We start from the raw sequence: 26682 nt of genomic DNA on the forward strand, positions 1-26682 counted from the left end.
CCCCAGCAGCCACCACGAGGGACAGAGAGGAAAAGCCATCCTCAGTGAGCAAAACTGTGAGCATTGAAATGATTGGCAGTGGTCTTCATGCCCCTTGACTTTGGGGGTCATTGTATGTATATACAGCAACGGACAACATTAAGAGACTTGATGCTAGAGGAAGTAGTTGGGTTGTAGAAAATGCTGGTATCGCTGGAAAGCCCAGGGCCTCCGTGTCCTTTTCCTGCTGCCCTCGTGTTAGGCTCCCTCTACTCCCAACTTCTGTCTCTCTGACTCCTTCTGGAAGCACGGGTCAGACCATCCCATCTGAGAAGGAACCTCTATTGCTGTCTGGATCCAGTGTTGGCCCCTGTTCAATGGCAGGGGCGTGGATTCACTGAAGCTACTGTGTTCTTCCTAATTTCCTACTGTTACTTGCCTTCCATAATCCAGGCCCTATCCTAGGAGCTGATGATACAGCAGAGAACCAGACTGACAAATGCAACCAGACGGATAAATCGTGGGATTTGCATTCCAGGATAAACTAAGGTTGGGAAACTCTGGGCTGTTGTCTTCTTGTTTTAGGCATAAAAATGGGACCCAGAGCATTATTGCAGAAAGGCATACCAGGCCCTGGAGACAACCCAATAACTACTAACTTGCCCTACTTTCTTCACCCACCTCTTGGAATTTTATACAAACAGATGACCCACAGTGATTCTTCCCTTTTTTATGCAGTTTGGGATTATTCTGACACGAGCTTAGGGAACCAGCAAAACAGAACCACAATTTTTTTCGTGTGTGGAATTTAGTATTTTTTAAGAAGGATCAAAGTATTCCTCAAGGGTGTGCCTGGATATTATGGTCGGCTAAACATCCACTCTTGATTTCTGCTCTGGTCGTGGGTCATGATTTCGGGGTCCTGAGATGGAGGCGAGAAGTCCCCTGGAGATTCTCCCTCTCGCTTTGTCCCTCCCACCTCATGCATGCTCTCTCTACAATCATTTCTTTTTTTTCTTTTCTTCAAAGATTTTATTTGAGAGAGAGGATGAGAGAGAGCGACACACACACAGTACAAGAAGGGGAGGATCAGAGGGAGAAGCAGACTCCCTGCTGAGGAAAGAGTCTGATGCGGGACTCCATCTGGGGATTCCAGGATCATGACCTGAGCCGAAGGCAGTTGCTTAACCAACTGAGGCACCCAGGTGCCCTAAAATCAATTCTTATTAAAAAAAAAAAAAAAAAAGCATTCACCAAAGGAAAAATTAGTATTTTATTGCATCAACTTTTAAAAAAATTTTAGCAGTTTGTTTTGTTCCCTACCCCCTCCCACCAGCTTTATTAGATGTAATTGACATATAATATCGCTTAAGTTTAAGCTGCAGGAGAGGACGATTGAAGTCTATATTGCAAAACGATTACTACCATGTAACTAACATCCATCACTTCACAGTGTGTGAAGTGGTCTGAACTTTTAAGATCTACTCTTAGTGACTTTTGGGGAGCCAGAGTGGCTCAGTGGGTTAAGCCTCTGCCTTTGGCTCAGGTCATGATTTCAGGGTCCTGGGATCAAGCCCTGCATCGGGCTCTCTGCTCAGCGGAGAGCCCGCATCCCCCTCTCTCTGCCTACTTGGGATCTCTGTGTGTCAAATAAAATCTTTAAAAAAATCTACTTAGTGACTTTCAAGTGTATAGTATTGTTAATTATAGTCACCTTACTGCATGTTAGATCCCCAGAACTTATAAAGGAGTTTGAATCCTTTGAACACCTTCACCCCCCAGCCCTGGGGTAACCACCAACTTACTCTGTTTCTAGTGATGTGGTTTTGGAATATAGGTGAGGTTCAGTGGGGTGAGGTCTGGAGTTGATGACCAAGTAAGAATTCTTGGGACCTCTTTGGTGCAAAAATGGTGACTTTATTAAAGCGTGGGGACAGGACCCGTGGGCAGAAAGAGGGGCTGCCCCAGGATCTTGTGGAGTGGTGATGATATACCTGGGAGCTGGGAGAGGTAAGAAAAAGGGAGGTTTTAAAAGAACTTTCATATGCTAAAGAGGACCCACCAGCAAGATAATTAGACCACACGGAAGTCTTGCCATTGTCCAGTTAAAGTCCTTTTCCCTTCCAGCAAGGTATTGACCTTAAGGTGGTTGGGAGGTCCCACCCAGAGTTGGGGGGTGGGTTTCAGGGTGTCAGCTCAGGCTTGGTCCTCCGCTTGCCTTCTGCTCCCTCATCACTAGTTCAGTTCTTGATTTAAATTTCCATCTATAACTGAGATCATGCAGTACGTCTCTCTCGGACTTCTCGCTCTTAGCATAATGCCCTCAAGTTCCATCCATAATGTTGCAAATCCTTGTTTGCTGACTGAATAATGCTGTATATATATACATATATATGCAATAACTATACTTGATGCGTACTATTGTATATATACAAACTATATTATACAATTAGAGTTACAAGTCTATATATTTATACAGAGATAGACCTATGTCACATTTTGTTTATCCATCCACCCATCAGTGGACACTCAGGTTATTCCCAGGTCCTGTTTATTGCAGTGAACACGGGCTGCATCTATCTCTTCCAGACAGTGAATTCATGTCCTTTGATGATATATGCCCAGAGTGGGGATTGCTGGATTCTATGGTTCTATTTCTAAATTCTTTTAGGGGCACCTCCCTATAGTTTTCCCTAGAGGCTGCACCAGTTTACATTCCCACCAACTGTGCTCAAGTTTCCCTTTTCTCCACATCCTGCCAACACTCGTTTCACCTTTTTTTTTTTTTTTTTCCGGTTTGTTTCCTCTTTTTGGTAGAACCATTCTAACAGGTGTGAGGTGGTATCTTGTGGGTTCCATCTGCGTTTTCCTGATTAGTGCTCTTCAGCACCTTTTCATGCACTTGTTGGCTATTTGTAGGTCTTCCTCAGAAGAAAAATGTGTATCCCTTTGCCCATCTTTAAATTCGAATTTTTTTGGGGGGGGGGGGGCCTACTGAGCCATAGCTCCTTACAGAGTTTGTATATTAATCCTTTATCAGACACATGGTTTGAAAATCTTTTCTCTCGTTCTATAGGTTGCCTTTTCATTTGGCAGAACAGATATTGCCTTTATTTAAAGATTTTATTTAGTTGACACAGCAAGAGAGCACAAGCGGGGGTGGCGGGTGGGGAAAGCAGCATCAGGAGAGGGAGAAGCAGGCTTCCCTCTTAGCAGGGAGCCTGCTGTGGCCTCCATCCCATGGACCCCAGGATCAGGATTTGAGCCCAAGGCAGACCCTTCACCAACTAAGTCACCCCTGTTGTTTCTGTTTTGAATACTTGTGGGGGTGGCAGTGCCACAATCCTTTCTCGGCTTAAGCCCTTTACAGGCGACAGTATTTTCCCAACCCTCGCCGGCGGGCGACTCCAAACACAGGATGCAGGGCTGCAGCTGTGCGCGGACCTTCCCGCGCCAGTTCCGCTTTTTGCGGGGGAGCCTGTAGGGGAACCACCCTCCCCGTTTCACGCTGCTCCTCGGAGCTCGAGAAGCTTTAACTGAGCTCCGGCTCGGCGAGAAATCCTCATCAGCTGTGTGAGGGGACAGGAAGTCCTCTTCCGCTCTGCAAAGGGCTCGTCCTGGGACATCAGCCCAGCGACGCACCCCCCCCCCCACCCCGCCCCCAGCATCTCTTCGGCCGCTGTAGGTCGTTTCAATATATTTTGCGTGACTTGAAGCCTGTTACTTCCTTTTCGTTACTGCTACTGTAAGAACAAACCAACCCTCCAAGGGTTGACTCGGCCAGCGGGACACGATCGGCGGAGACAGGGCTCCGGCGCAGGCCCCCAGTCCCCACCGCGCGCCTCGAAATCCCTACAAGCGGCTCGTGTGCCAGGACCGCCGGCTCCAGCGCGACTCTCCCGGAAGTCCCGCCCCAGGAGAAGAGGAGTTTCCGGAAAGAATCGACGCCTTGGAAGCCGGAAGGAAGCAAGGGGCGGGGCCGTCCGGGGCACTCTGGCCCGCGCCTCTTCTATGGTCGTCGCCAATTGACAGGCCGCGAGGGGCAAGGCTCCTCGCTATTGGGCGCGCGGCCTTGCGTAGGCGGGCAGCTGGGCTCGCGGCGCGCTGATTGGCTGGGCCCGCCACGCGGGACGGGGGGGCGGGGCGTGGGGCACGCGGAGACCGGTGACCCGCAGCGTTAGGAAGGAGGCTGGTGCATGTGGGCTCTCCGCTCTGTACTGCTGTTGCGTTCCGCGGCCGGGCGCGCCATGTCGCAGGGACCCGCCCGCCGCCAGCGGCCGCCCAAGGACCCTCTGCGGCACCTGCGCACGCGGGAGAAGCGCGGCGCGGCGTGGGAGCCCGGGGGGCCGAACACCGTGTACCTGCAGGTGGTGGCGGCCGGCGGCCGGGACGTGGGCGCGGCGCTCTACGTGTTTTCCGAGTACAACCGGTCAGTGCGCTGCGCCCGCCCCGCGTGCTGCGCGCTGGGGTCCCCCACGCGTCACCCGTGCGGGATTCTGCTGCTGCAGCCCACGGTGGACCCTCGGGGAGGGGCTGGGAGCTCCCCGGGGTCTTACTTCCCACGCCCGTGGGGTTCCCGGGAGCCCCAGCGCCCTCTCTCCAGCCTGGGGCGCCGAGGCCCACTTGGCACACGTTGAGCCGTGCGCCCCAACACCGGGACCTCATGGCTGGCGTGTGGGGTAGCAGGTCAGGTGACGGGGGAAAGGACCCAGTCCCCTGCTGGCCTCTGTCCGGGAGGGTTCCCCACCAGTGTCCTCACGCCAGAAATGCAGTCCGGTAGTAGCACCACATGGGGTTTTGGGGCTTTTTTCCCCGTTTTCTGTAGTGTTCAGTAAAACATCCAAACCTGTGGCCCAAACCCTCCAGAGTCCCGTCTGAGTATCTTGCGTGGTGTTCGTCTTGCAGGTACCTCTTCAACTGTGGAGAAGGCGTGCAGAGGCTCATGCAGGAGCACAAGTGAGTCAACCATTTTCTTTTGGGGCGGAGATGCTCATGGGGCTTCAAAGCCCGGGTGAGAGACAGGAGTGTTTTTGAAGCAGAAGAGAGGGTCCCTGATCCACCTGGTCTGACCTGTTCAAACGTTCATGTCCTTCTTAGGTTGAAGGTGGCTCGTTTGGATAATATATTCCTGACCCGGATGCACTGGTCTAATGTGGGGGGGTTGTGTGGTAAGTATATTCCTTCCGAGGTCAGAGGCTGGAGGGAAGTCTCTGGCATTTAGCCTGTCTTCTTGTTGCTCTCTTTTCCCCCTCCTCGATCTTCCAAGTCCAGGGGAGCTGGAATTTTTTTCTATACTTGCCCTGTCAGCTGCAGCTTGGAAAGCTGTGACTCAAAACGACAGATTTGAATGTGAATGCTGCTTCCAAGCATTGTCATCTTTATTGAGTTTATTGAGTTGCTAGACTGGAGATACGGGCCAGTGAACTGGAGGTTGTAGTGGGTCATGGTTAAAGGACACGCGTTTACCACTGAGACTCAGCAGCCCCACACAGATACCTGCTCTCTGGATTGCCCCATTATTCATGCCCACCAGAGAGAGAGGTCAAGGTTGTGTCACTGCCAAAGTCCGTAAACTTTGTGACGTGGATAGGAAGGAGTGCAATGCTGAGCGCATCCCGTTCTCAGACCTGAGACCCTGCAGGGCAAGGCAGTGAGGGGCCTAGGCTGAAGAACCCAAGGGCGTCCTGGGTGCCTCACTGCCTCGCCCCAGCCTCAGCCCTGCCCATTCTGGAGGCATCTGAGGAATATCTGATGTCCCCTGCACCTCCAGCAGGAGTCCCTTCTGCCCAGGGCCCATGATGAAGACAGGTAGATACAGAGCTGCTTAAGTAAGGAGCGGGCCTCCTGGTGGCAGCTGCAGGGCACCGTGATGACATAGCTGATGCTCTTTCCCCTTCCAGGAATGATTCTTACCTTAAAGGAAACCGGCCTCCCGAAGTGTGTGCTTTCTGGACCTCCACAACTGGTGAGTCCCTCCTGACTCAGCGTTCAGAGCCGACCCCTCCTTTTTTCATGTTAGTGACAAGCATTTGTCTCTGCAAATTTGTTTTTGGCTCTCCAGAGTTAGCTGGTGGGGTGGGGGGCCTTTCAAGTTAGACACCCGAGTCCAAAGCAGAATTAAGTGTGTGACCTTGCACAAGTTCCTTAGAGCTACCTAAGGCTACTCATCTGTGAGATGGCTGTGAGTTCCATAAGGTTGCTAAGGATTACATGAAATACACATCCGAAACACCAAGCCAACTTACTACGTGTTGGGCACCAAGGAGGCCCACAGGGAATGTTAGCATTTATTTTTACTAAATTTTAGACCTCTTTATACCTTTCAGACTAGCTTCTGAACATTGTTGAGAAGCTGTTGTGCACCTTGTTAATTAACACTGCTGGCTGACAATTCATTTCCCAGTTCCTAAGATGAAAGGTGGGGCGCCTGGGTGGCTCAGTCCGTTAAGCATCTGTCTTTGGCATAGGTCATGATCTTGGGGTCCTGGGATTGAGTCCCGCTCAGCGGGGAGCCTGCTTCACGCACTCTCTCTCTCTTAAATAAATATCTTTTTTTTTTTAAGTTTTTATTTATTTATTTGACAGAGAGAGATCACAAGTAGGCAGAGAGGCAGGCAGAGAGAGAGGAGGAAGCAGGCCTCCCGCCGAGCAGAAAGCCCGATGCAGGGCTCGATCCCAGGACCCTGGGATCATGACCTGAGCTGAAGGCAGAGGCTTTAACCCACTGAGCCATCCAAGTGCCCCTTAAATAACTAATATCTTAAAAAAAAAAAAAAAAAAAAGATACCAGTCACCAAGTCCTATTAATTCTGTCTTCAAAACAGTACCTCAAATCTACTCATTTGTCTCCTCCCTAAAGCCTCCCATATCTGTTGTCTCCTGTCCCGTCTACTGTGACAGCTGCATATCCCCCCACAGTGGCCAGAGGGGTCTCTTTGGGGCATACAAGTAGGCACATCACACCCAGAACCCTCTGGGCTTCTCTGCAATGCAGCACAAACACCCATTATCGGGCCTGCTAGCCTTCTGGGCCCTGGCCCTTGCCTGCCCTCGGCATCTGTCTCCAGTCTCCCTGCTGGTGCTCTGTGGGCTGCTCTCAGCTCTCCCCTGAAGCCCCTTCCCGTTCCAGGGCTTTCTTTCTGAGCCTTTGGGGCTCTGCCGAAAGGCTGTGCAGTCAGGATCCTGCCTGACTTCCCACACAGGGGACACCCCGGCCCCTGTGTCTCCAGCTTCTTGTAGGTCCTAAGCGTGACTGCTGTTACCTGGTTGTCCGTGCTTTTTCATTCCAGGTCCGTCGCTGCTGCATTTTTAAGTTGCACCAGGGCAGGGACCTCGTCCCCTGCTCACTGCTAAACCCTAGGCACCTGACATATAGTGGACACTCAGTAAATATTTGTGTAAAGGCGGTTCAGGGTACTAAAGTTCATGTTGATGCCTCCTTTTTTTAAAGATTTATTTATAAGTGTGAGGTGATGGATGTTAGCCACAGGGTGGTAGTCATGTTGTAATGTAGACTTAAATCATCTTGTGCAGCTTAAACTTACACAGTATTATGTGTCAGTTACATTTCAGTAAAGCTGATGGGGGGGGCAAAATAAACTAAATTAAAAAAATAAAAACTAAATTTTTTAAGCTTTTTTTTAAGATTTTATATATTAGAGAGAGAGAGAGTGCCAGCATGAGCAGGGGGAGGGGCAGAGGCAGAGGGAGGAGCAGGCTCCCTGATGAGCAAGAAGCTGGATGCTGGACAAGGGGCTCGATCTCAGGACCCTGGGATCATGACCTGAGCCCAAGACAGACACTTAACCAACAGCCACCCAGGTGCCCCATCTACTAACTTTTTAAAAAAGAGAGTACAATAAAATACTGTTTTTTTTTTTTTTCTTTGTGAGTAGTTTCAAAGATTTTACTTATTTAGAGAGTGTGCTCATGTGTGGGTGAGTGGGGGGAGGGGCAGAGGGAGGGAGAGAGAGGGAGATAATCTCAAGCAGACTTCTGCTGAGCAGAGACCCCCCCCCCATCGCAGGGCTCGATCTTACGACCCTGAGATCATGACCTGAGCCAAAATCACGAGTCAGACCCGCAACCGACTGAGGCACCCAGGTGCCCCTATGTTGATGCGTCTTAATAATTCTCTTGTGCTGCTGTTCTGCCTTTATACAACAACTGTCACTGCTTCTTCCTTTGTCTTTTGTAGGAAAAATACCTAGAAGCTATCAAGATATTTTCTGGTCCATTGAAAGGAATAGACCTGGGTATGTTCCCGAGTGTGACTCCTCATCTGCCATTTCTTTCTCCTGCATACCCTAGTCTCCCAAACTAGAATCCATAAAGCTTGGACTAAATTAAAACCTTAAAACCAAGTGTTTCATCAGTGAGATGAATTTTGAAAATAATGCCTGTTGTAATTTCTGTGACCCCACGTCATGCCCCCAGATATAGGTTAGAGATGGTTCTCAGACTGTTGCGGCTGCGCTGGGAGTGAAAATACATGGGTGCTTCTTGCCTAAAAGTGGTCATTTATTCAGAGATTCTGGGTTCAGTGTAGATTCCCAGCAACATTCCGGGGTAAATCAGTTGCTTGTGGCCGATGATCTGGAAAGCCCGTTTTCCCCCAGCGCAGTCACTGTCCTTGGTCTTTCTCGTGCAGCTGTGCGGCCCCACTCGGCACCAGAATATAAGGATGAGACCATGACTGTCTTCCAGGTTCCCATATACAGTGAGTGCGTGAGTCCCATTTCCCAGCAGGAGGGAGGGATGCAGGTCCCAGGCCAGGACAACGTGGGGTAAAGCTAGAAACTGCTGGAATATTGATTGGCTCTGTGTACCCAGTTTTGTGTTTCTGAATATGATTAGGAAATTTAGCTGAGGAATTAAGACATGGTTCCTGCCTTCAGGGAGCTTAGGATCTTACAGACAGACATGTTCAGCTCCTAGGTAACAATCGTGGTTACGCTCAGGATGTCCTAATCAGACAGCATCAGAAAGTGAATGGTTCTCAGAAGTGCTCATTTATTTCTTGGGGCTTTCTTGCCACAGATGTAAGTATCCCTCTGGGGAGAGAATGCTGAAGAGGCTTGCATGGTAACCTTTTCTGTGAATACTAATGCTGATAGAAGTGTTGCGAGCAGGTCACAGGGTCCCGGGAACCTTTGCAGGCCCCAGGGCGGATGGCGTGGTTTTGACTTAGGGACACAGAGACCCTGCCATGTCTGTGTTGCCCGGGAGTCTGGCCAGTCACACTGCACACCAGGTTTTACCAGTTGTGAGGAGAACAGAGGACCCTGGGGACATTTCCTTGACACTAGTCTGATCCCTTCCAAGTGCTGAGGGGACACAGATGAGAGCCCCCCAATGAGGGGCAGGGGCAGAGGAGTCGGGCTGGCCAGGAGACAAAGCCTGCAGGGTGCCTGTGGTGGAGGGGTCGAAGGGGGAGGGGAAGAAGGGGAGGTGTGGCTCAGGTGGAGGCTACCTTGGTGGGGGAACAGTGGGGCTCTGGCTGGGAGCTCACCCCCGGGCTGTGGGGTTTGACTCTCTCCCCTGCCTACCAGGTGAGCAGAAGTGTGGAGGGCGCCAGGCATCACCGAGCCCAGAGAGACTCAGTCCAGGACGGTCTTTGGATTCTGGATCCGCTGAAAACGAGCAGCACCTTCCAGATGGTAACGCTGTTTCCACAGAACAGTGCCCCTGTCCAGAGCACGGTTTTCTTCATCACTGCCCTTCATGCCCCGCGTTGGCATTCTTATCCCATGAGGCCCGTATCGGACACGTCCGCCGCCTCGGTGTGCTGTGGGACTTGGCCCGTGGGGACAGTGGGGAGGGTTGCCGTGAGGGCAGCAGTACAGAGCCCCGGGGCCGACCCCCAGCACTGGCTGGGCCCCAGACTTCGTGTTCAGTTTCCCCAAAGGAGAGCAGGGCCTGGCAGATCGGTTCATACAGAGGCTTTCATGTTTTTTTCTTTAACACAAAGGAATTTTTCACGAATGCAGAAAACTGCTCAGCCGACCACTCAGGTCCGTGAGCAGACCGGACCCTTTTCTTCAGAAGAACAACCTGCTGAGAAACGGAGTTTAATACCAAGCTTAGATGTGTGGGAGGACTGGGACCCCTTTAGGGGGCTGCGGTCCCGTGTTGGGCAAGGCTGATGTGTTCTTGCTTCTGCCTGGATCGTGTCTGTCTGTCTGGCCAGGAAGGGGCTGACCCCGGGAGCCGTCCTCCCTGGGATGGCCCAGCTGAGGGCCCACATCCGCATTTTCTCTGCAGGCCCATTGGCTCTCCTGGTGTTTCCCGTATGCTTGTTTATAAAACACGTTACAACTTACTTATTCTCTCTCCTGACTATGTGGGTAAAGTGTGTCATGTTTTAAAGCATTTCACTAGCCCGTTCTAAAGCTTTTCCCACTGGCGATTTGCATTTTCTATTCACTCCGACCTCAGGTGTGAGTAGGAAAAAGAACAGGTCTGCTGGGGAAAGAACACCAGTGTTTCCTCTGACCTTTATATGGAACTGTCGCGTCCATTTAATTTGGCACCAAATTAGACTTCAGACGATCGTCGGTCTGTGAAGCCCGTAAGTCTTCCCGTTTGCCTTGTTACAATCCGACTTGTTTTTCCTCAGGTATTGGCCAGAAAAAGAGCGGCAGGGACCCCTCCTTGGTTGTAGCTTTCGTCTGTAAGGTAAGCAGGTGCCTGTCCGGTGGGCTTTCAGTGAGCGTGTGATGGGGACCCTCCGTTAGCTCCCGTCCAGCAATTTCAGAGTCAGTGGCTCCAAAGTCCCCTGGGTTACATTTGCCCACAGTGGGCCGCCTTGCACTTGAGAAATGGGGGCAGCCTCGTTTGCCTTCAGGTGCATCGGGCTTTCATTCACATTCCTCTAACTCCGTTTTACTTTCTGTCCTTTCACCGTAGCTGTTCAGCCAGTAGCATCAGACTCGTTTTCAGGTTGACCAGCATTCCCTGGGTCCGCACATCTGAAGTCGGTCCAGTTCTATGGAAATTCTCTTACTGTAGGGTGTTTGAAAAATTGGACCAAGGGCCTGATTTTAACAGGGCTTTGCGCTAGAATAGGATTATCTGCAGCGAGGCTGTACGTTGTCATTTTGTGGGTGGTGATGATTTTTTTGAGGAGTAATGTTGACTTTAAAATATATTTGCAGTTCTTATGAGATGATCACACCCACCGGGGAAAACCCTTCCGGAAGGTCAGCAGTAATCGTTATTAGCTGCAAGATCATTATCTCATCTGTCACCGTATTTCAGTGGTCATTTTTATGAAAGTGAAGGACATCGTCTATGGGCTTGTTCCATGTACGTTTCTGAGTTTTTAGGCAGCAAAGTGATTTTCCAAGTAGGTTTCTCTGGTCATCTGTAATTGTATTAGGTCCCTCCTGCCTTCCTCAGTAGAGGTGGGCTGGCATGTGCTCTGGGTGCCGGGCCATGTGCCCCTGTAAGCCCTGGCTGTCCTCGGCCACTGTTCCCAAGACCCTTTTGTCCCTCCTTGGTCATTCGCTGTGCCTTCTGAGCGCTGCTCTCATGGGTCGGCCTGTGGGCCCTCGTCCCTCTTCTAGTTAGTGTGCTACTGCTCAGCGGAGGGTTTGGAGGCAGGTAAGCTGACCTAGTCCGAGCTCTGGGGGGTCAGCGAAAAGAGACCCAGCGTGTGAGGGCCTGAGACACAGACTGTCCCGTTAGGAGAGCATGGGCCTCAGATGGCTGCCTGCCAGCTCGGGGCCTCAGGGGCTGCGTTCTGCTTCTCCTCTGTGTTCCACATGCCCCGCACCCTTGGGTGGGAACAGTTTCTCATGGGTTGAGCTCAGCTTATCGGGGAGGGAGGGGTTTTGCCCGCCTTAGGTCTGCAAGTCCCTGTGAAACGTTAGAGCCTTGGTTTCCATCCTGAAACTCATTTGGGTCTGTGGAGGGAATATTTGGTCACAGCAGGCCCGGCCAACGACATCATCTAAAGGTGTCATTGGAGCTCATCATCTGTGCCTTATACGCACACACTTGAGCTGTAATCCCTCCTCTAGGATAGCGTTTGCCAAGCCAGAAAATTCTAGAACCCTGGTAAGGCCTGAGGATCCAAATTGGAGACTTTGCCTTAAGAGTAATTTCCTTTTAAAGATCTAAGGAAGAAAATGAAAATCAAATATAATTTAGCACTCAAAGACTTACTGATATTTTATGTGCCTTCTGATTTTGTTGTTGTTGTTGTTGTTACATATGAAATAAGTAGATCCCGAAAATACACAATTTTCAAAGATGGGATGGAATGGGAGAATTGTTGTCTGCCGTTCTGACATATTAGAGTGTATCCGGGATCTTTCATTACAGCTTTCCTCCAGGGTAAAAGCATCGTTGTGAAAAGCAGGTTGTGAAAACCACCAGTGAAAGACAGTCCATGCTTTTGTTACCCTGTCCCCATCATTGCATGGTCGGCGCTGTCAGACCGAGTGCTGGTCACGTTCTGTTACCTCCTACACACTGTGTGTAAGATGGTGGGACAGAGGTGTTGGTCCCCAGGGACGCAAAGGAGCCTTTTTGTTTGATTTGGAAATGGATCGTGTTCTATTACATCCCTAACAAGTTCACGTGGGGCCCTAATGTGCCATGTTTTAAATCACTGAGCTTCTAGTCCTAAAGTATTTCAGAATAGCTGGCTTCTTTGGAAGGTAGCATGGAAGGTAGCGTGCTTCCTCTCAGAGCTGTACCTGGGCTGCATTTTGAGGAACAGTACGGTGGCCTGAGAGAGTGAAACCAGAGAGGTGCGCTTGGACGGAGGCTGATGGAAGCCGGGCTTCCTCCCCCGCGCCCCCCCAACCCTGGCTGAGATGGTGTTTATGTTCTCTTTGTCACAGCTTCACGTGAAGAAGGGAAACTTCCTGGTGCTCAAAGCCAAGGAGCTGGGCCTGCCAGTGTGAGTGTTGGCGGGGGGTGCGTGCTGTTGGGCCTGGAGGCCGGGGTTTGGGGGGGTACCCGTGTCCCTGCTGCATCCCGTCTCATGGGCAGCTTGCCCCTTCTTTCAGCGGGACAGCTGCCATCGCTCCCATCATTGCTGCCGTCAAGGATGGGAAGAGCATCACTTACGAGGGCAGAGAGGTGAGACGCCCCGTTTTCATGATGTTTCAGCAGTGACGGCTGGGGCCTGGAATATGGGTCCAGACCTCACGTTTGAGGGAAGCGGGACAGCTCGGATTTCCTCACTGGGCTGACCGGTACAACAGGGTCTCTTATCTAGACTTGTCCTGCTTGGCCATGCCGGCTACCTTTGGGCGTGTCTGCAGAGCACCTACTTAGAATTTGAGGGTCCTCCTCCCAACGGATGGGTGCTGTCCCCTGTCCTGGAGGTCCGGGCATTGCCTAGCAGCAGACCCTTGAGGATGGACTTTAGGCCCCCGGCCCCAGGGAATGCCACCGTGTTCTTAGCCAGGATGTTTTCTCCAGCGTCTAAGATGTCCAGACCAATGGCCACAGACCTGAGGGCACCTTGGATGTCCTGCCTAGTTTTGTGGCCACCCTGGGTTTGAGACGCCCTCTGCGAGCCACTGCCTGGCATACAGAAGCGGAGCACGGGGAGGGCATGGGTGGTGATTCCCAATTGGTTTTGCGCTTGTTCGGGGACAGGGGAGGGAGTATGTAAGGGGGGCAGGCGTTGACTTGAAGGCCAATTCAGTGTGTCTGCGGAGCTGCGACTCTGCCCTGGGAGAGAGCTGTGACCCCAGCGATTTCACAGATTCTGCCCGAAGAGATCTGTACTCCTCCGGATCCTGGTCTTGCTTTTGTTGTGGTAGAATGTCCAGATGAAGGATTCATTCAACCCATCTGTGAGAACGCCACCTTCAAGAGGTAATGAGGGCTCTGGGGGTGGGGGGAGCCCGGCCGGCATCAACAGGGTGTCGGGGGGTCTGCCTGACCCACGGCTGCTCCTGGCACCGAGCCATGGCCACGGAAGTCCATGCGTTGAGTTCCAGGCTCCTACCTGGTGGGCTTTGTGCGCACAGCCTTGGTAGTGAAATTAGAAAAGATTGAAAGCCAGAGACGTGCAGACTAGAAAACCAGTGGCCAGTTAGAGTGCTAAGTCTAGGACACACTCTAGCACTTTCTTCAGTTCTAATTAATACCCCAGTTGTTATTGGGGTTATTTTTACCTAAGTACGTTTTCTTCACTTGCCTGTATTGAACCTGTGTGGGTGGGTCTGAAGGTTGTGAGACCATCTTGGTCGAAGGTCCCCGTTAAGGGACGGACTCTCTGTCCGGGCACAACTTTCATCTGCTCTCCCGTCGCCCAAGACGGCAGACCCCTTGGCGGCTCAGCTTCCATCCCGGGTAGCTTTGCCCCCCACGTCAGTGTTTCCATTTCTTTCCCGTTCTCAGTGGTTTATTTTCCCTGTGTTTCTCCGGTTCCTAATTCATATTTATGATTTGCATATAGTGCTTTATTCCGCTTAGCACAGAAGATCTTTTTTGGGCAGCCATGATGTTTTAAATTCGCGTTGGAAGGTCTTCCTGAGATGGACTTTGTTCTTTCTGGGTGAATCTGGGTCCTGTGGTGGCACTGGCTTCGTGCTGCCGTCAGGTCATGGGCAGCAAAGCCGCGTGGAGTGGCTGTGAGCTGAGGGGCGTGTGCGCTGACGCGACGCTGCCAGGTTTACCTGCACGACCCGGAGACACCTGGGTCTGTGCGGGTGCGTGTGCGGAGGGGTAGGTAGGAAGTACTGCGTGTGCTTTTTTTTTAATGGGAACTGGAAGGAAACACCTCAGTGTTAGTAAGTGACGACTCTAGACGGGGGAATTACGATTTTAACTCTCTGTGCCCGTGGCTCGGGTCTGCTGGAAGGGAGATGGCCAGGTGCGACTGCAGGTGCCCACAATTCACGGGGGAGGGTCCTGTGAAAGTGAAAGCAGAGCTCGCGCTGGGAAGGCCCAGGAGCAGCCCCAGAGCCTGAGGACTAGAGAAGCCCCAATGTGGCGCCCTGGCGGGCTCAGACACTATGGGAGCAGCCCGGGCACAGCCTGGCCTGGGCGTGGAGGCCAGGGTCACTGCAGGCCCTGAGAGCAGACCGTGCGGTGCCCTGCCCTGGCCTCACAGTCCCCATTTGGGAAGGTTCTGAGTGTGCTTCTCTGCAGAGCCCAACTGCGCTCCTCCTCCCTTCTGCCCAGGTACCAAGGCCATGCCGACGCCCCTGTGGCGCTGGTGGTTCACATGGCCCCACAGTGTGTGCTTGAGGACCCCAGATACCAGCATTGGATGGAGAGGTAGGACGCATTTCCCCCTGTCCTCCCCTCTGTCCCCTTCCTGCCAGGGCTCCCTGCCCTCCCCGAGCTTGGGGAGCGGCCGCCTGTAGCTCTGAGCCGCCGCTAGTGGGCGCCGTGCACGCGCACTTGCTGCTGGTGTCCAGCCTCCGCCCTCCTGGCTCAGTGTCCATCTGCTCCTCGCTCCACAGCCGGGTCCTAAAATACAGAGTGACACCCTCAGTTTCCAGGGTGAAGGCAGGGTGTCGACAACTCTGCAGCTCATTCCGTTTCCTCCCCTCTTCCCCCCCACCCTGCGAGGCAGAGCTATACCAGTGTTCAGTGGAGAAGAGGTCACCCTGCCTTTACCCCGGGGCCCCTTGAGCCAAGCTCGGCACCAGGTCCAGGTGGGAGTGTTCAAGCTGCACTGGGAGCCCGGGGAGGCTGCTATTCCACCTCCCGCCTGTTCCTCCTAGCCCCCCGCCCGGGATCCCTGCAGGCTCTTCATCCCTCCTGGCCCGCCTCCCTCTCTCCCTCCCTCCCTCCCTCCCTGGAGGGCACAAGTCTTAAGGAGCCTTAGGATGCCTCTGCTTCTCCCTCCCTGTACTGCTACTCCACTTTGTTCCCAGTGCCTGGCTGGAGGCCCCTGACCTCTCAGCCTCCGGGTTCGCCTGGGGCTCCTGGTAGCACCCGCCGGGCGTCTGAATCCGGGCCCTGGACTTGGAGGCAGAGGGACGGGGTGGCCGGTGATTCTGAACCTGCACTTACTCTCCGGCCCCTTCCCTCCACCTTCTTGGCCCCTGGTGTCGCTGCCACCCCTTTGGTGGGCGTCCGCCATAAAGGGCGCCGCGAACACGCTGTCTTTGCCGTAGGTTTGGGCCCGCCACCCAGCACCTGGTCCTGAACGAGAGCTGCCCGTCTGTCCACAATCTCCGCAGCCACAAGATCCAGACGCAGCTGAGCCTCATCCACCCTGCCATCTTCCCCCCACTCGCCACCCTCCAGCGCCAGGTAGTGTCCCCCGCGGTCCCCTGGCCCAGCGTCTTGTCTTCTCCTTCTCCTTCTCTCCACCGAGCATATCTGTGTCTTCCAGGAGGAACACGCCACCCTCCCTGTGCCCACAGTCCGGGGCGAATGTCTCCTCAAGTATCAGCTCCGTCCACGGAGGGAGTGGCAGAGGTCTGTGCGAAGGGTCTAGACTGGGGGTGCCCAGCTCTTCTCCGGAAGGGCCCGGCGGTGTGTGTCCCAGGTGTTGAACTCTGCCCCTGCCATGGCGGACGGACGGGGCCTCGGGTCCAGGGAGTTCCCCAGCAGGGTCGTCTCCGCCAGACGCCGCTCTGGTCGGGGTTGAGGTGGGAAGAGGAGGCCAGCGATGATTCTCTTTCCTAAAGGTGTTTTCCCTCATGAAAACTGTTTAGGGGATCCATTGTTTGACAACAAAGAACAAAGCATTTGATGGAGAAGATTAGGCAACTGTGATCCGGCGATCCTGTCCTCCAAGATAGGAGATAATAATTGTTAACATTTGTTTTTTGAATCGGACCATGTGGGGAATAATCTTTTTGAAAGTGTGCGTGTGGGTCTGTGGCCTGACAGGCCCGTCTTTTCCTGAGTCATGACTCATTCTGTAGCCTTCAGGAACGAGGCTTTTCTGGGTGCCCCATGGGGGGATGTTTGCTCATTTCAGACGTTTCTAGGTTGTTGTCTTAATGAAGTGGGAAATGCTTGGAGTGTGTCTCAGTGGAACTCTGTCCCCTCGAGCGATTCTCAGATGTGGGACTGCCGGGTTGCAGTGTGACCCATTCTGAGGCCTCTGCCCCCAGGTCGGGCCAGTAATCCCCTTGTGGGTCATGTGTCCAGTGTGCGTCTGGAACAGGTTGCATGACGAGGGGACCCCCAGGTGCGGGCTTGGGACTTTGGAGCCTACTGTCCACGTCTGCACAGGTGGTTCGCACACCTTGACTGATGAGTCTGGCACGATGCCCAGATCCTCCTTTACCTGGGAGCGTGCATCCCAGGCCTCGTGCGCTACTCTGGGGAGCTGGCTGGGCCTTGCTGCATGAGCTCACTGGGGAGCGTAGCGCCCCGTCAGGGTGGAGAGCCGCTGATCTGCAGCCGGCCTCTCCGTGTGCCCGGACCCTGCGAGCATCAGGGCCTTGCTAGAGACAGCCCCGGGCTGCAGCCCATGGTGCCAGATCAGGGCCTGCATTCCACAGGGTTCTTGGGATGAGCTGTGCCCACGCTCGTGTGGGAGCTGCTGCTCTCGGGCCAGGCTGGTCAGCTAGGACCATTTGACCCTCCTCCTGTCCCTTCCTCGGGCTCCCAGGGGACATCAGGCCAAGTCTGGAGACATTTGTCATTGTTATAGTCCGGCAGGGGGTGCAGGTGCTGGTGGCATCTGGTCAGGACCCCGCTGGATGTCAGTATTGCCAGGATCGTCAGATTCTGAGCTGAGATGTCCTGAGAGGCCAAAGCTGTTCGGATCGGGCTCCGAGACCCCCGCTTCCCTGAGAAAGGTTCTGCACAGTAGAATAGGACTGGCCCAGGCTTGCTTCGTTTTCCGTCTTGATTTGGAGAACTTTCTGCAGATTGTGTCCATAAGTTGGTTCTGGATATCCAGATGGGTATGTGCTTGAGGCCACGTGCCTGCTGTGGTCACTAAGATGCTGTCCTCCCTGCAGGGATGCTGTTATTGTCTGCAATCCCAATGAATTCATTGCTGAGGCCCTGGAGCTCCCCAACTTCCAGGAAAGCGTGCAGGAGTACCGCAAGGCCACGCAGGCCAGCCCAGACCCAGCAGGTGAGTGGAAGACCCCGGAGCCGCCTTCCTCTGTGGGCCGCTGCGGGTGTTTTTGGAGCACTCGGGAGAACCACAGCCTGGCACCGTCTAACCAGGTCTAGTTCCATGACCCAGTGCGGCTTTATTCTCTAAACATACCTATGCCCGCGCCTGCTCTCCTGCCCTCCCCACCAAGACCAGTTCAACCTGAGCATTTGGCGACGGCTCCCAGCCCTTGTGTGGCAAGTACGCACCATGGGCCATGGTTCTGGGCGCTCCTGCAAGACCCTGCAAAGAATTTTGGACCGGGCCTCCGCCGACGCGGGATCTGGTCCTGGCCTGGCTAATGGGGAGCCACGGCAGACCAGACCACGTCCCTCACCTTGCTGGGCCTTCGTCACCGCATCAGGAAAAGCCGTTGGGGGGAGTTTCGGGACTGCTGCCCCAGTAGCTGGCTTTTCAACTAGTGCTAAAAGCCGAGAACGCCGGACTAGAAAGCGGGGAGCGTGAATGCAGCTGGAGGGTCTTTCCCTCCATGGCATGTTCTCTGGGGGAGTCTGCCTGGGCTGGTATAGAGCCTCCCCTCTTGTGGAAGGGGCACATCGGGTCTCCCTGGACTCCGGTCCTGGCTCTGCCTCTTCCCCTCTGGTGGGCTGACCCTCTGATCCTGTTTGCTCCCCTGTAAGCCTGGGGTTCCTCTCAGCAAGGTGGTTATGGCACCTGCAGGAGGAATAGGTCTGGGTAAGGGCTGGACGCCAGGCAGACATCAGCCCCTTGAGCTAAATGATTTGTAGCCTGAAGAAGTGCCCTTTGTGCTGTGAAAGATCTAGAGAAGGTCTCCGGAAAGAAAGGCTGTGGGGTTTATTTGCTGTGCCTTGCAGATGGCCACTTACCCCCAAATAGCCCGGGGCCCTGCCTTCAAGAAGGTCCCTACAGAGGGACCCCTGCCAGGTGGGACCTCTGGCCCCTCCTGGGAGGCAGGCCCTACCCCTCTCATGAATGCTGTCCCTTTGGGTAATGGACCCTTCTACCGTGTGTTTTCCATAGAGAAGAGAACCCAGTATCCAGAAATCGTCTTCCTCGGGACGGGCTCCGCCATCCCGATGAAGATCCGAAACGTCAGTGCCACGCTTGTGAACATAAGGTACTGCTGCTGTCCCAGAAGCCTCCACGCACGGGGGCACATGCACTCCCCCCACCCCCACCCCCAGCCCGGGGCCAGTTTGAAGACGCAGCCGTGTGAAAGCATGTACCCTTGTCACCTTGGCCAGAGCGCCCAGAAGAGGAGTAGTGGGTGTTAATGCCTTTGAGAGTTCCTGGGAATCCTGACTTCATTCCCTGTTCTGTCTGTCGACAAAAACAGCCGGCTCTGCCGCGGGCCGTGCACCTTGCTAAGAGATGGTGTCACTGAATTTTCACAGTAGGCCTAGGAAATCGTGATTAACCCATTTCCTTGATCGCTAGACTAACATCCCAAGAGATTACTAGTTCCCACAGCTGGTCAGGGGCGGACCCGGAGCGTGAGTTGGTGTCTACACCGCTGGCTGGGCCGTGCCCTAACTGGTGACCGCCAGTGCGGGGGACAGCTGTGGGGTGTGTGCGTTGGTCTCGTGATCAGCCTCCCAACTGCCGGTGGGTTTTGAGGGATTCTCTTGGGTTTCCTGGTGTCCTTGTCCCCAGAGAGGTCAGCCCGGGTCCCCAGCCATGCTCACGTCTGCAGGAAGTGCAGGCTGGCTCTGAAGTTTGCTTTGTCATCCTGGATGCTGGCGGTGGAGGGCGACTAAGCAGCTAACGCGCTCGTCGCACACAGCACTTAGAAGTGCGCCCCGCTAGCAGAAACACCCCTCTGGGACACACTTCTCTTGCCGCTGAGGACATGCAGTGAAGTGGCTTGGCAGGCCCGGCCTGTCCTCCCTGGGGGTTTGACGAGGGCAGCAGGTGCACAGCAGCCAGATCTCCCGTGTCCACGCCCAGTGCCCGAGGCTGGGAGCACCCACAGGGGCGTCGCCACGTTCCGTTTAAACAGTCTGAGGTGCATCCTTGGGGCTGTGGTTTTCGCCCTCCCGTTCCCCAGACTGTGTGGCTCTGGGGACTCCGCATACGTTCAGGGGTTTCAGGGTTCCGAGGCTAATCAGTGCTTTTGTATAATGAGCTTGGATGCTGGAAAATGGCCTTCGTGTTTAGAGAAGCTTCTCGGAATGAGCACGATGGGTTCTGGACGACGTCGGAAGCGCAGAGCCGCTTCCTGCTCTTCTCGCTGAAATGCAAACCCTCCAGACCTTGAAGCCTTGCCTGGTGGCGTGACTGTCGCTCTTGTCCGCAGCCCTGACAGGTCGCTGCTCCTGGACTGTGGCGAGGGCACGTTTGGGCAACTGTGCCGTCACTACGGAGACGAGGTGGACAGGGTCCTGGGCACCCTCGCTGCTGTGTTTGTGTCTCACCTGCACGCGGATCACCACACGGTGAGCGACGGCAGATGACGGGGCCCCAGAGGACGGGAGGGGCTACTCCGGGCGCCGGCTTTTCCTCTCGCTAGTGCTGTCACTCAGCTGGGGGAGCCTCCTTGTCCCGCCAGACGCCCCACTGTCCCGCAGCAGCGAGGCCTTGGCTGGCCTGCTCTGAGGGGACCTCAGCTGGAGATGGGAGGCCTGCTGTCCCTGGGCTAGCTGGGTCCCCGGTCCCCATCCTGGTCACACTGCCCACAGCAGCGTTGGGGGATGGTGGCCGATAAGGAGGGAGGACGACTCCAGAACCCAGATGTTGGGCGGAAAGTTGACTTTGACCATGGCTCACACCGTGTCCCCTTCCTCCCCGACCCCACAGGGCTTGCTCAATATCCTGCTGCAGAGAGAACGGGCTCTGGTGAGTGTGGCCCTCGATCGTCCTGACACTTGAGTTTGGTGGCTTGCACGTCTGCAGCCACACCCCCTGTCACCCGGAGCCGTTCCTGCTCTGGACTCAGTGGCTCCGGTGTCCTTGTCTCAGGTGTCCCTGGGGAAGCCGTGTCCCCCGCTGCTGGTGGTGGCCCCAACCCAGCTCAAGGCCTGGCTCCAGCTGTACCACAACCAGTGCCAGCAGCTGCTGCAGCACGTGAGGTGAGCGACGGCACCCCAACCCCTGCCGGCGCCTTTCATGGGGTTCGGGGGGACCAGTGGCCGGTGCCTGCTTTCATACAGGTGTCTTCTCTGCTCTCTTTGTGATTCTGTTCTGGTCCTGAGATTGTCCACGAAATACTCTGGGGCCAAGTCCCTGAGCAGTACCTGGTACAGAGCTGGCCCCTCCCATCCCGGGTGGTCTATCTGCTTGCCCAGGGTCTATACCGGCCTGTGGGGCAGGCCTCCCTCTACCCCCACCACAGGCAGTGCCCATCCACCAGGTCCCTTGCCACGGCCTGGAGGGCTTGGTTTGGCTCTTTTTAACTGATTCCTCTTTCCTCTAAGTGACAGGTTTGTGTTTCTTTATGATAAGGAGTTTGGAGCTCTGCAGCCAGATGCTTGAACTTGGAATCACATTAAAAAAACTTTCATGTTCACTGTTGAACCGTTGTTGTGTCCACCCAGCCTGATTCCTGCCAAGTGCCTTCAGAAAGGAGCGGAGGTCTCTAGCCCCGCCGTTGAAAGACTGATGGGTTCACTGCTGGAAGCGTGTGAGCTGGCCGAGGTAAGGGCACACCCACGGTTGGGGGAAGGTGGGGCGGTGGTGACGGGGGCTCGACTGCACAGCCGCTCGCCCGCTACTACAGTTTCAGACCTGCCTGGTGCGGCACTGCAAGCACGCTTTTGGCTGCGCGCTGGTCCACACGTCCGGCTGGAAAGTGGTCTACTCCGGGGACACCATGCCCTGCGAGGCCCTGGTCCAGATGGGTGAGTAGAGGCAGCAGACTGCGAGGCCGTCCCAGTGAGCACACGGGGCCGGGGCAGCTCGTGCACTGTGTCTCAGGCACGGGCTCTGCTCCACTGGCTGCACTCGTTACTCCCTAGGGAAGGACGCCACCCTCCTGATACATGAGGCCACGCTGGAAGACGGCCTGGAGGAGGAGGCCGTGGAAAAGACACACAGGTAGGGGAGAGCCCTGAGCCGCAGTGACCTGCTCTGTTCCCTCCCGGGTGACACATGGAGCAGCCTCGCGTCAGCCCTGCAGGGACACACTGTGCTCTCTGGTGACAGTGACAAGAGGCCAGCTGGCCTGCTTCCCACCGAGGCCGTGGGGGTTTCTGAGAGTACTCCTGGTGCGCGGGTGCCAGCAGTCAGCCACGTCAGGGAACTGCCCGGGGCAGATCTGGGCTTTGCTGGGATGAGTGTTTGTAGCGCCGCCCTCCCCTCCCCACACCCCCCAGCCATGAGGAGCCGCCTGCCTTTCCCTGCTGCCCTCACCGACGGGCGGGGGTCCGCCAGTGCTCGGTCCAGGCTCCATCTGGGGGTGTGAGTGAAGACTCTGGTCCATACGAGAGTTTGTGTTGGCCGGAGACATGGCCTTCCCAGGGTACACGGGGGAATCTGGGAGCCGGGGTCTTCCCTGTGCTTGGACATCAGCCTCACGCAGCCCCTCTGTTGGCAGCACCACATCCCAGGCGATTGGCGTGGGGGTGCGGATGAACGCGGGGTTCACCATGCTGAACCACTTCAGCCAGCGCTATGCCAAGGTGCCCCTCTTCAGCCCTGACTTCAACGAGAAAGTGGGGATCGCCTTTGACCACATGAAGGTCTGTGCCGCGTGGGCCGGTGGGGCTGGGGTAGAGGCTGCGCTCCCTCCGCGGGGTACTCGCGGCCAAGGGTCAGAGGGGTCTGCACCGCCAGCACCAGCTGGGACGGCAGGGCCCGCTGGAAGTGACTGGGGGACTTGGGCCTGGCCCTTCCCCCACCCACGTGACTTGTGCCCCAGCACTTGCTGGGGAGACCGTGTGCTCCACTCCTGATGGGGGAGCCAGCCTCGCCCCTCTGGCCCCCCTGAATGAGGGCAGGAGCCGGGTTTTGCCTCTGAGGACACTGGTTTTCAGAGTATGGCCTGCCTCTCCTTTCCGGAGGCCCATTCTGTTTTACCCCCTTAGCCAGGAGTTGGGCGTCAGTGCCCCTTTCTTGACAAGCCTTCCTCCCTCTCCCCCGGCCTCACCCGTTTTCCACTACGATCAGCTGCCACAAAGGTGGGCGAGGAGGGAGCTGGCGCCTGCCCTCTGCACAGCAGCTTCCTCCATCTCACTCCTGCCCGGCCCCCGGACGCATGTCCTGAATCTGGACTCGCCTTCCAGGTCTGCTTCGGGGACCTCCCGACAGTGCCCAAGCTGACCGCGCCGCTGAAAGCCCTGTTTGCTGGTGACATCGAGGAGATGGAGGAGCGCAGGGAGAAGCGGGAGGTGCGGCTGGCGCGGGCGGCCCTGCTGTCCCAGGAGCAGGCAGCCGGCCCTGAGGACGGGATGTCCCCACACAAGCGGGCCCTTGCAGAGCAGCCTCAGAGCCCACAGAGCAAGAAAGTCAGGGCACAGTGAGGGCGCGGGAGGGACCTGGGACTCGGGAGGCCAGCATCCTTTGCGTGGCACAGAATGGGCTCCTGGCCTGGTGGGAGCCAGAGGGCTCTGCTCAACGGGGAGGCACTGGGGCGTAGGGTGGTGTGCACGCAGGCCTCGGCCAAGACCCCTGCGTGGGGATGGCCCTGCTGGATGCCTGCTACGGCCGGTCCTGACATGACTGCGGGCCGTGAGGCTGCCGGATGGAAGAATGGGGACAACTGGACCTTGGTCCAAACCGCTTTTTAAAGAAGTCACATGGAAAAACGGCATGCCCACGCCTGCTCCGGCCAAGTTACTCGCTCTGCACGTCCAAGGCAAGCCACGTCCGGGAACGCTGGGTCGTGGGCAGGACTCCAGGAATAGCCTTTCCAAAGACGGAACACCGAGACTGGAACCTGAATGCTCTGCTTCGTCCCAGTGCCCCCTCCGAGCAGGTGTGTCCCTGCCCTGCAGGGTTGCGCTGTCTGGTACCCAGCGTGACCTGCAAGCCAGCTCTGATCGCAGCGACGACCCAGGCAGCTGCCATCCCACTGTAGCCTAGTTTCTGACGGAGTCAAGCCATGTCAGCGGCTCAGGAACAGCCACGTCTTCCCGCAGTCTCGGGGGGAGGTGGAGGCCACCGTGTGCTTTGCCCCACGGCGAGAACAAGCCCCCGTCACCGCCTTCTGTGGGGAGAATTAATTGGACGTCAGGCGGGCCAACTCGCCCTCCTTTTGGGATTTGACAACACTGAGGTTAGTGTATGGAAATGAAATCATCTGATTAATTTGGTACTTATGTGTGAGAACACGGAGCTTGAAAAGCTCAGGTGATGTGGAAGACAGACTGAGGAGTTAGCCTGGCCCAGCCGTGACCTCCGATGTCCTCCTGAGGGGCACCTGCATGGACACGTGTCCCCAACAAGCTTCTTATCAACACATGAAGAGAGGCCACGCTCAGGGATAATAAACCTATTTTAATAACATTACTTTCAACAACTATTTGTACATGTATTTAAAGGTAACTTTCGACCCCTGGGCTCCCTTACAAATTGGGGACGTACTCATCCTTGCCAGGAAGCGAGCAAAGCTGTTAACATCCAAAGTTGGTGAATCCCCCCATCGGGGCAGAGTTATCTTACACTGTGTCGGGAAAAATAACTAAGCCTTTAAATTTCTCATTGTACACCTATACATTGCTTTAGTTTGGCTCAAATTAAACAAATATAGATTTCATATATACAAATATTATATCCTGTATAGGTATATCATCTATTTTAAAAGGATAAAATTGGAAAGTTTGACTTGGCATGCATGACCCGAATCTCTCAATCCCTCAATCCCAAAGTGTGACTGGACTCCCCGAGGGGGAGCGTGGTGACCCACAGCTGAGCGAGGCCTGTCACAAGGCAGGGCCAGTGGCACCCACCTCATGTCCCCTCAGGCTGCCCTACTGTCCTCCACGTGCTCTGGGAAACAGATTTATTGCTAATCCCTTTGGCCGCTAGGAGGGAGAGGCAGGCTCCGGCCCCCAGCCTCTGGGAGCCTGGGGGCTGGAATTACTGTCAGCAGAGGTTGCTGTGGGGTGCGGGGGAGGTGGTGGGGGGGACTGTGCGCCTTCCAGACCCCCTCCGGATCATCTTTTTAAACTCAGAAGTACAAAAGAGAAGGTCCTGACGGGAGCGCTCAGTCCCGGGGTCGGAAAAAGTCAAACTGTTAGGAATTGAAACAGGCTTTGTCTTTAGCCATTGACTTTAGAGCCCACGCAGTAAGGGCGGCCTGAAAGATTTTTACACCGGCTGGCCCCCTCCCCTGCGCCCCCACCCCAGCTTGGGCAGCGGGCCTTCTAGGGTCCAGACCTCGTGCGCTGTAGGGGAGAGGAACCCTCCTCCCTCACTGGAGGCACGAGGTGTCAGAGCCCGGGCAGCAGCCGCGGGTGGATCCCGGCATGCCGACCCTCCTGCACGCCGCCCCCTGCCCCCACCAGCCCACACCCGCAAAGGACCTTTCTGACACCGAAGCCCTTGGGCGGAGGGGGCGCCGCTGGGCGTGGAGGCTAAAGTGGATCAAAAGAGGCACAAAGTCAAAAGGCAAAGATCAAACAAAAGGCCAGAGTCACCACCCCGAGGGAACGAAGGAAGTCTGCACCCGCAGGGGCCACGCAAGCCGGAGGGGACCGCGAGCCGCACAGAGGCAGCCCGGCAAGCCCGGGACGCTCCAGGGCGGGGCGGAGTGTGGTGGGCGGGGCCCGGGTATGTACACGCGGGGCGGGGCGGGCCGGGTCAGAGGGCGGTGCTCTCAGACTCCTCCTCCGAGTCCCTCTTCTCTGTCACCGAGTGTAGCCGAGCGTGCTCCAGGGGGCTCAGGCGGAGCGGCGGCCCGAGCTCTACGTGGATGGAGGGGATGTCAAAGTGGACGAGATCTGCAAGGCGGCAGAGAGAGAGGCGGCTGAGAGCGTCGGGAGGGGGTGGTGGCGAGGTCACAGGCCGGCGCGTCCTGGGGCTGGCGGAGGCAGCCTGGCGCACGGTGGGGTTGGGGTTGGGCTGCTCTGCTCCCGCTCACCCCGTGAGCGCGCAGGACCAGAGCACCCCAGTCCCAACCGGCCCGGGGACGTTCAAGGAGGAGCGCTGCGACAGCTCCCGCGCCACGTTCTCCGCACACCCTCCGGCTCCATTCAGGGCGGGGAGGCTGCTTTCAGGGCGGCCGCAGGAAGGGAGGGTAGGCGGCAGTGAAAAGCACCCCGTTCTCCAAGTCCGTTTACCACCGGGGGAGGCCGGGGGATAAACAACACATCTCGGCACCGGGACAGCTGCTCCCCTCCCAGAATGTCCTCACTGCAGGCACTGAAAGGTCATTCTGGAGATGATTAGGGAGACTGCCCGAGGCAACAGAGCTCCGCATATGGGACTCCCGACCTCTGCAAGTTGGCAAAGACCAGGCCATTCCTTAGAGCCGGCTGCTCTAAGGCAAGGCCACAGAGGAGGGGGCGGGAGGGGCAGTGATGAGCCTGTGGACCCTGGGGGAGCGTGGTGGGCCGCAGAACCAAGGACCTTGACGGTGTCACTCCTCCTGGCCTACCTCGTTTCTGACCCTACTTAGCCTTGCTGTCCTCTTGGAGACCCAGACAATGGGGGTAGGGGGGTGGAGTTCCTAGAACAGGGGCAACGCTGGGTCAGCCTGAGGTGGGTGAGCTGGTTTCTTAGTCTTAAGCTTTTTT

The 26682-nt window shown here is 55.7% G+C and overlaps 2 protein-coding genes across 6 annotated transcripts in view; one reads left to right on the forward strand and one right to left on the reverse strand.

The window, feature by feature from the left end:
* The first annotated feature begins 4125 nt into the window (after positions 1-4125).
* On the forward strand, positions 4126-24451 carry ELAC2 (elaC ribonuclease Z 2). Its single transcript, XM_047706565.1, has 24 exons — positions 4126-4408; positions 4885-4935; positions 5077-5147; positions 5880-5944; positions 8177-8234; positions 8630-8698; positions 9531-9638; positions 10598-10656; positions 12831-12889; positions 12999-13071; positions 13706-13818; positions 15133-15228; positions 16077-16215; positions 16298-16383; positions 17886-18004; positions 19031-19127; positions 20307-20445; positions 20807-20845; positions 20969-21078; positions 21544-21643; positions 21726-21846; positions 21964-22042; positions 22542-22686; positions 23230-24451. Exons 1-24 carry the CDS (start codon positions 4176-4178, stop codon positions 23464-23466), a joined length of 2466 nt encoding a protein of 821 aa, XP_047562521.1. The 5' UTR covers positions 4126-4175; the 3' UTR covers positions 23467-24451.
* ARHGAP44 (Rho GTPase activating protein 44) overlaps positions 24423-26682 on the reverse strand; it is a 176198-nt gene continuing 173938 nt past the window's right edge. For 3 of the 5 annotated variants that reach the window (XM_047706570.1, XM_047706568.1, XM_047706566.1), the window contains one exon: positions 24423-25887. In XM_047706570.1, the coding sequence (XP_047562526.1) occupies positions 25748-25887 (140 nt within the window). In that variant the 3' untranslated portion in view covers positions 24423-25747. The remainder of the gene's footprint in view (positions 25888-26682) is intronic. The other 2 variants (XM_047706567.1, XM_047706569.1) reach the window with 2 other exon arrangements.

This window comes from Lutra lutra, chromosome 16 (genome assembly GCF_902655055.1).
Source record: "Lutra lutra chromosome 16, mLutLut1.2, whole genome shotgun sequence".
NCBI lineage: Eukaryota > Metazoa > Chordata > Mammalia > Carnivora > Mustelidae > Lutra > Lutra lutra.

Excerpts from the sequence above, each read along its gene's own strand:
- ELAC2 (XM_047706565.1), top strand. The coding sequence starts at position 4,176 with ATGTGGGCTCTCCGCTCTGTACTGCTGTTGCGTTCCGCGGCCGGGCGC. Across the intron at positions 20,846-20,968 it reads TGCAGAGAGAACGGGCTCTG|GTGTCCCTGGGGAAGCCGTG; the intron begins GTGAGTGTGGCC and ends TCCTTGTCTCAG. Across the intron at positions 21,847-21,963 it reads CGAGGCCCTGGTCCAGATGG|GGAAGGACGCCACCCTCCTG; the intron begins GTGAGTAGAGGC and ends GTTACTCCCTAG.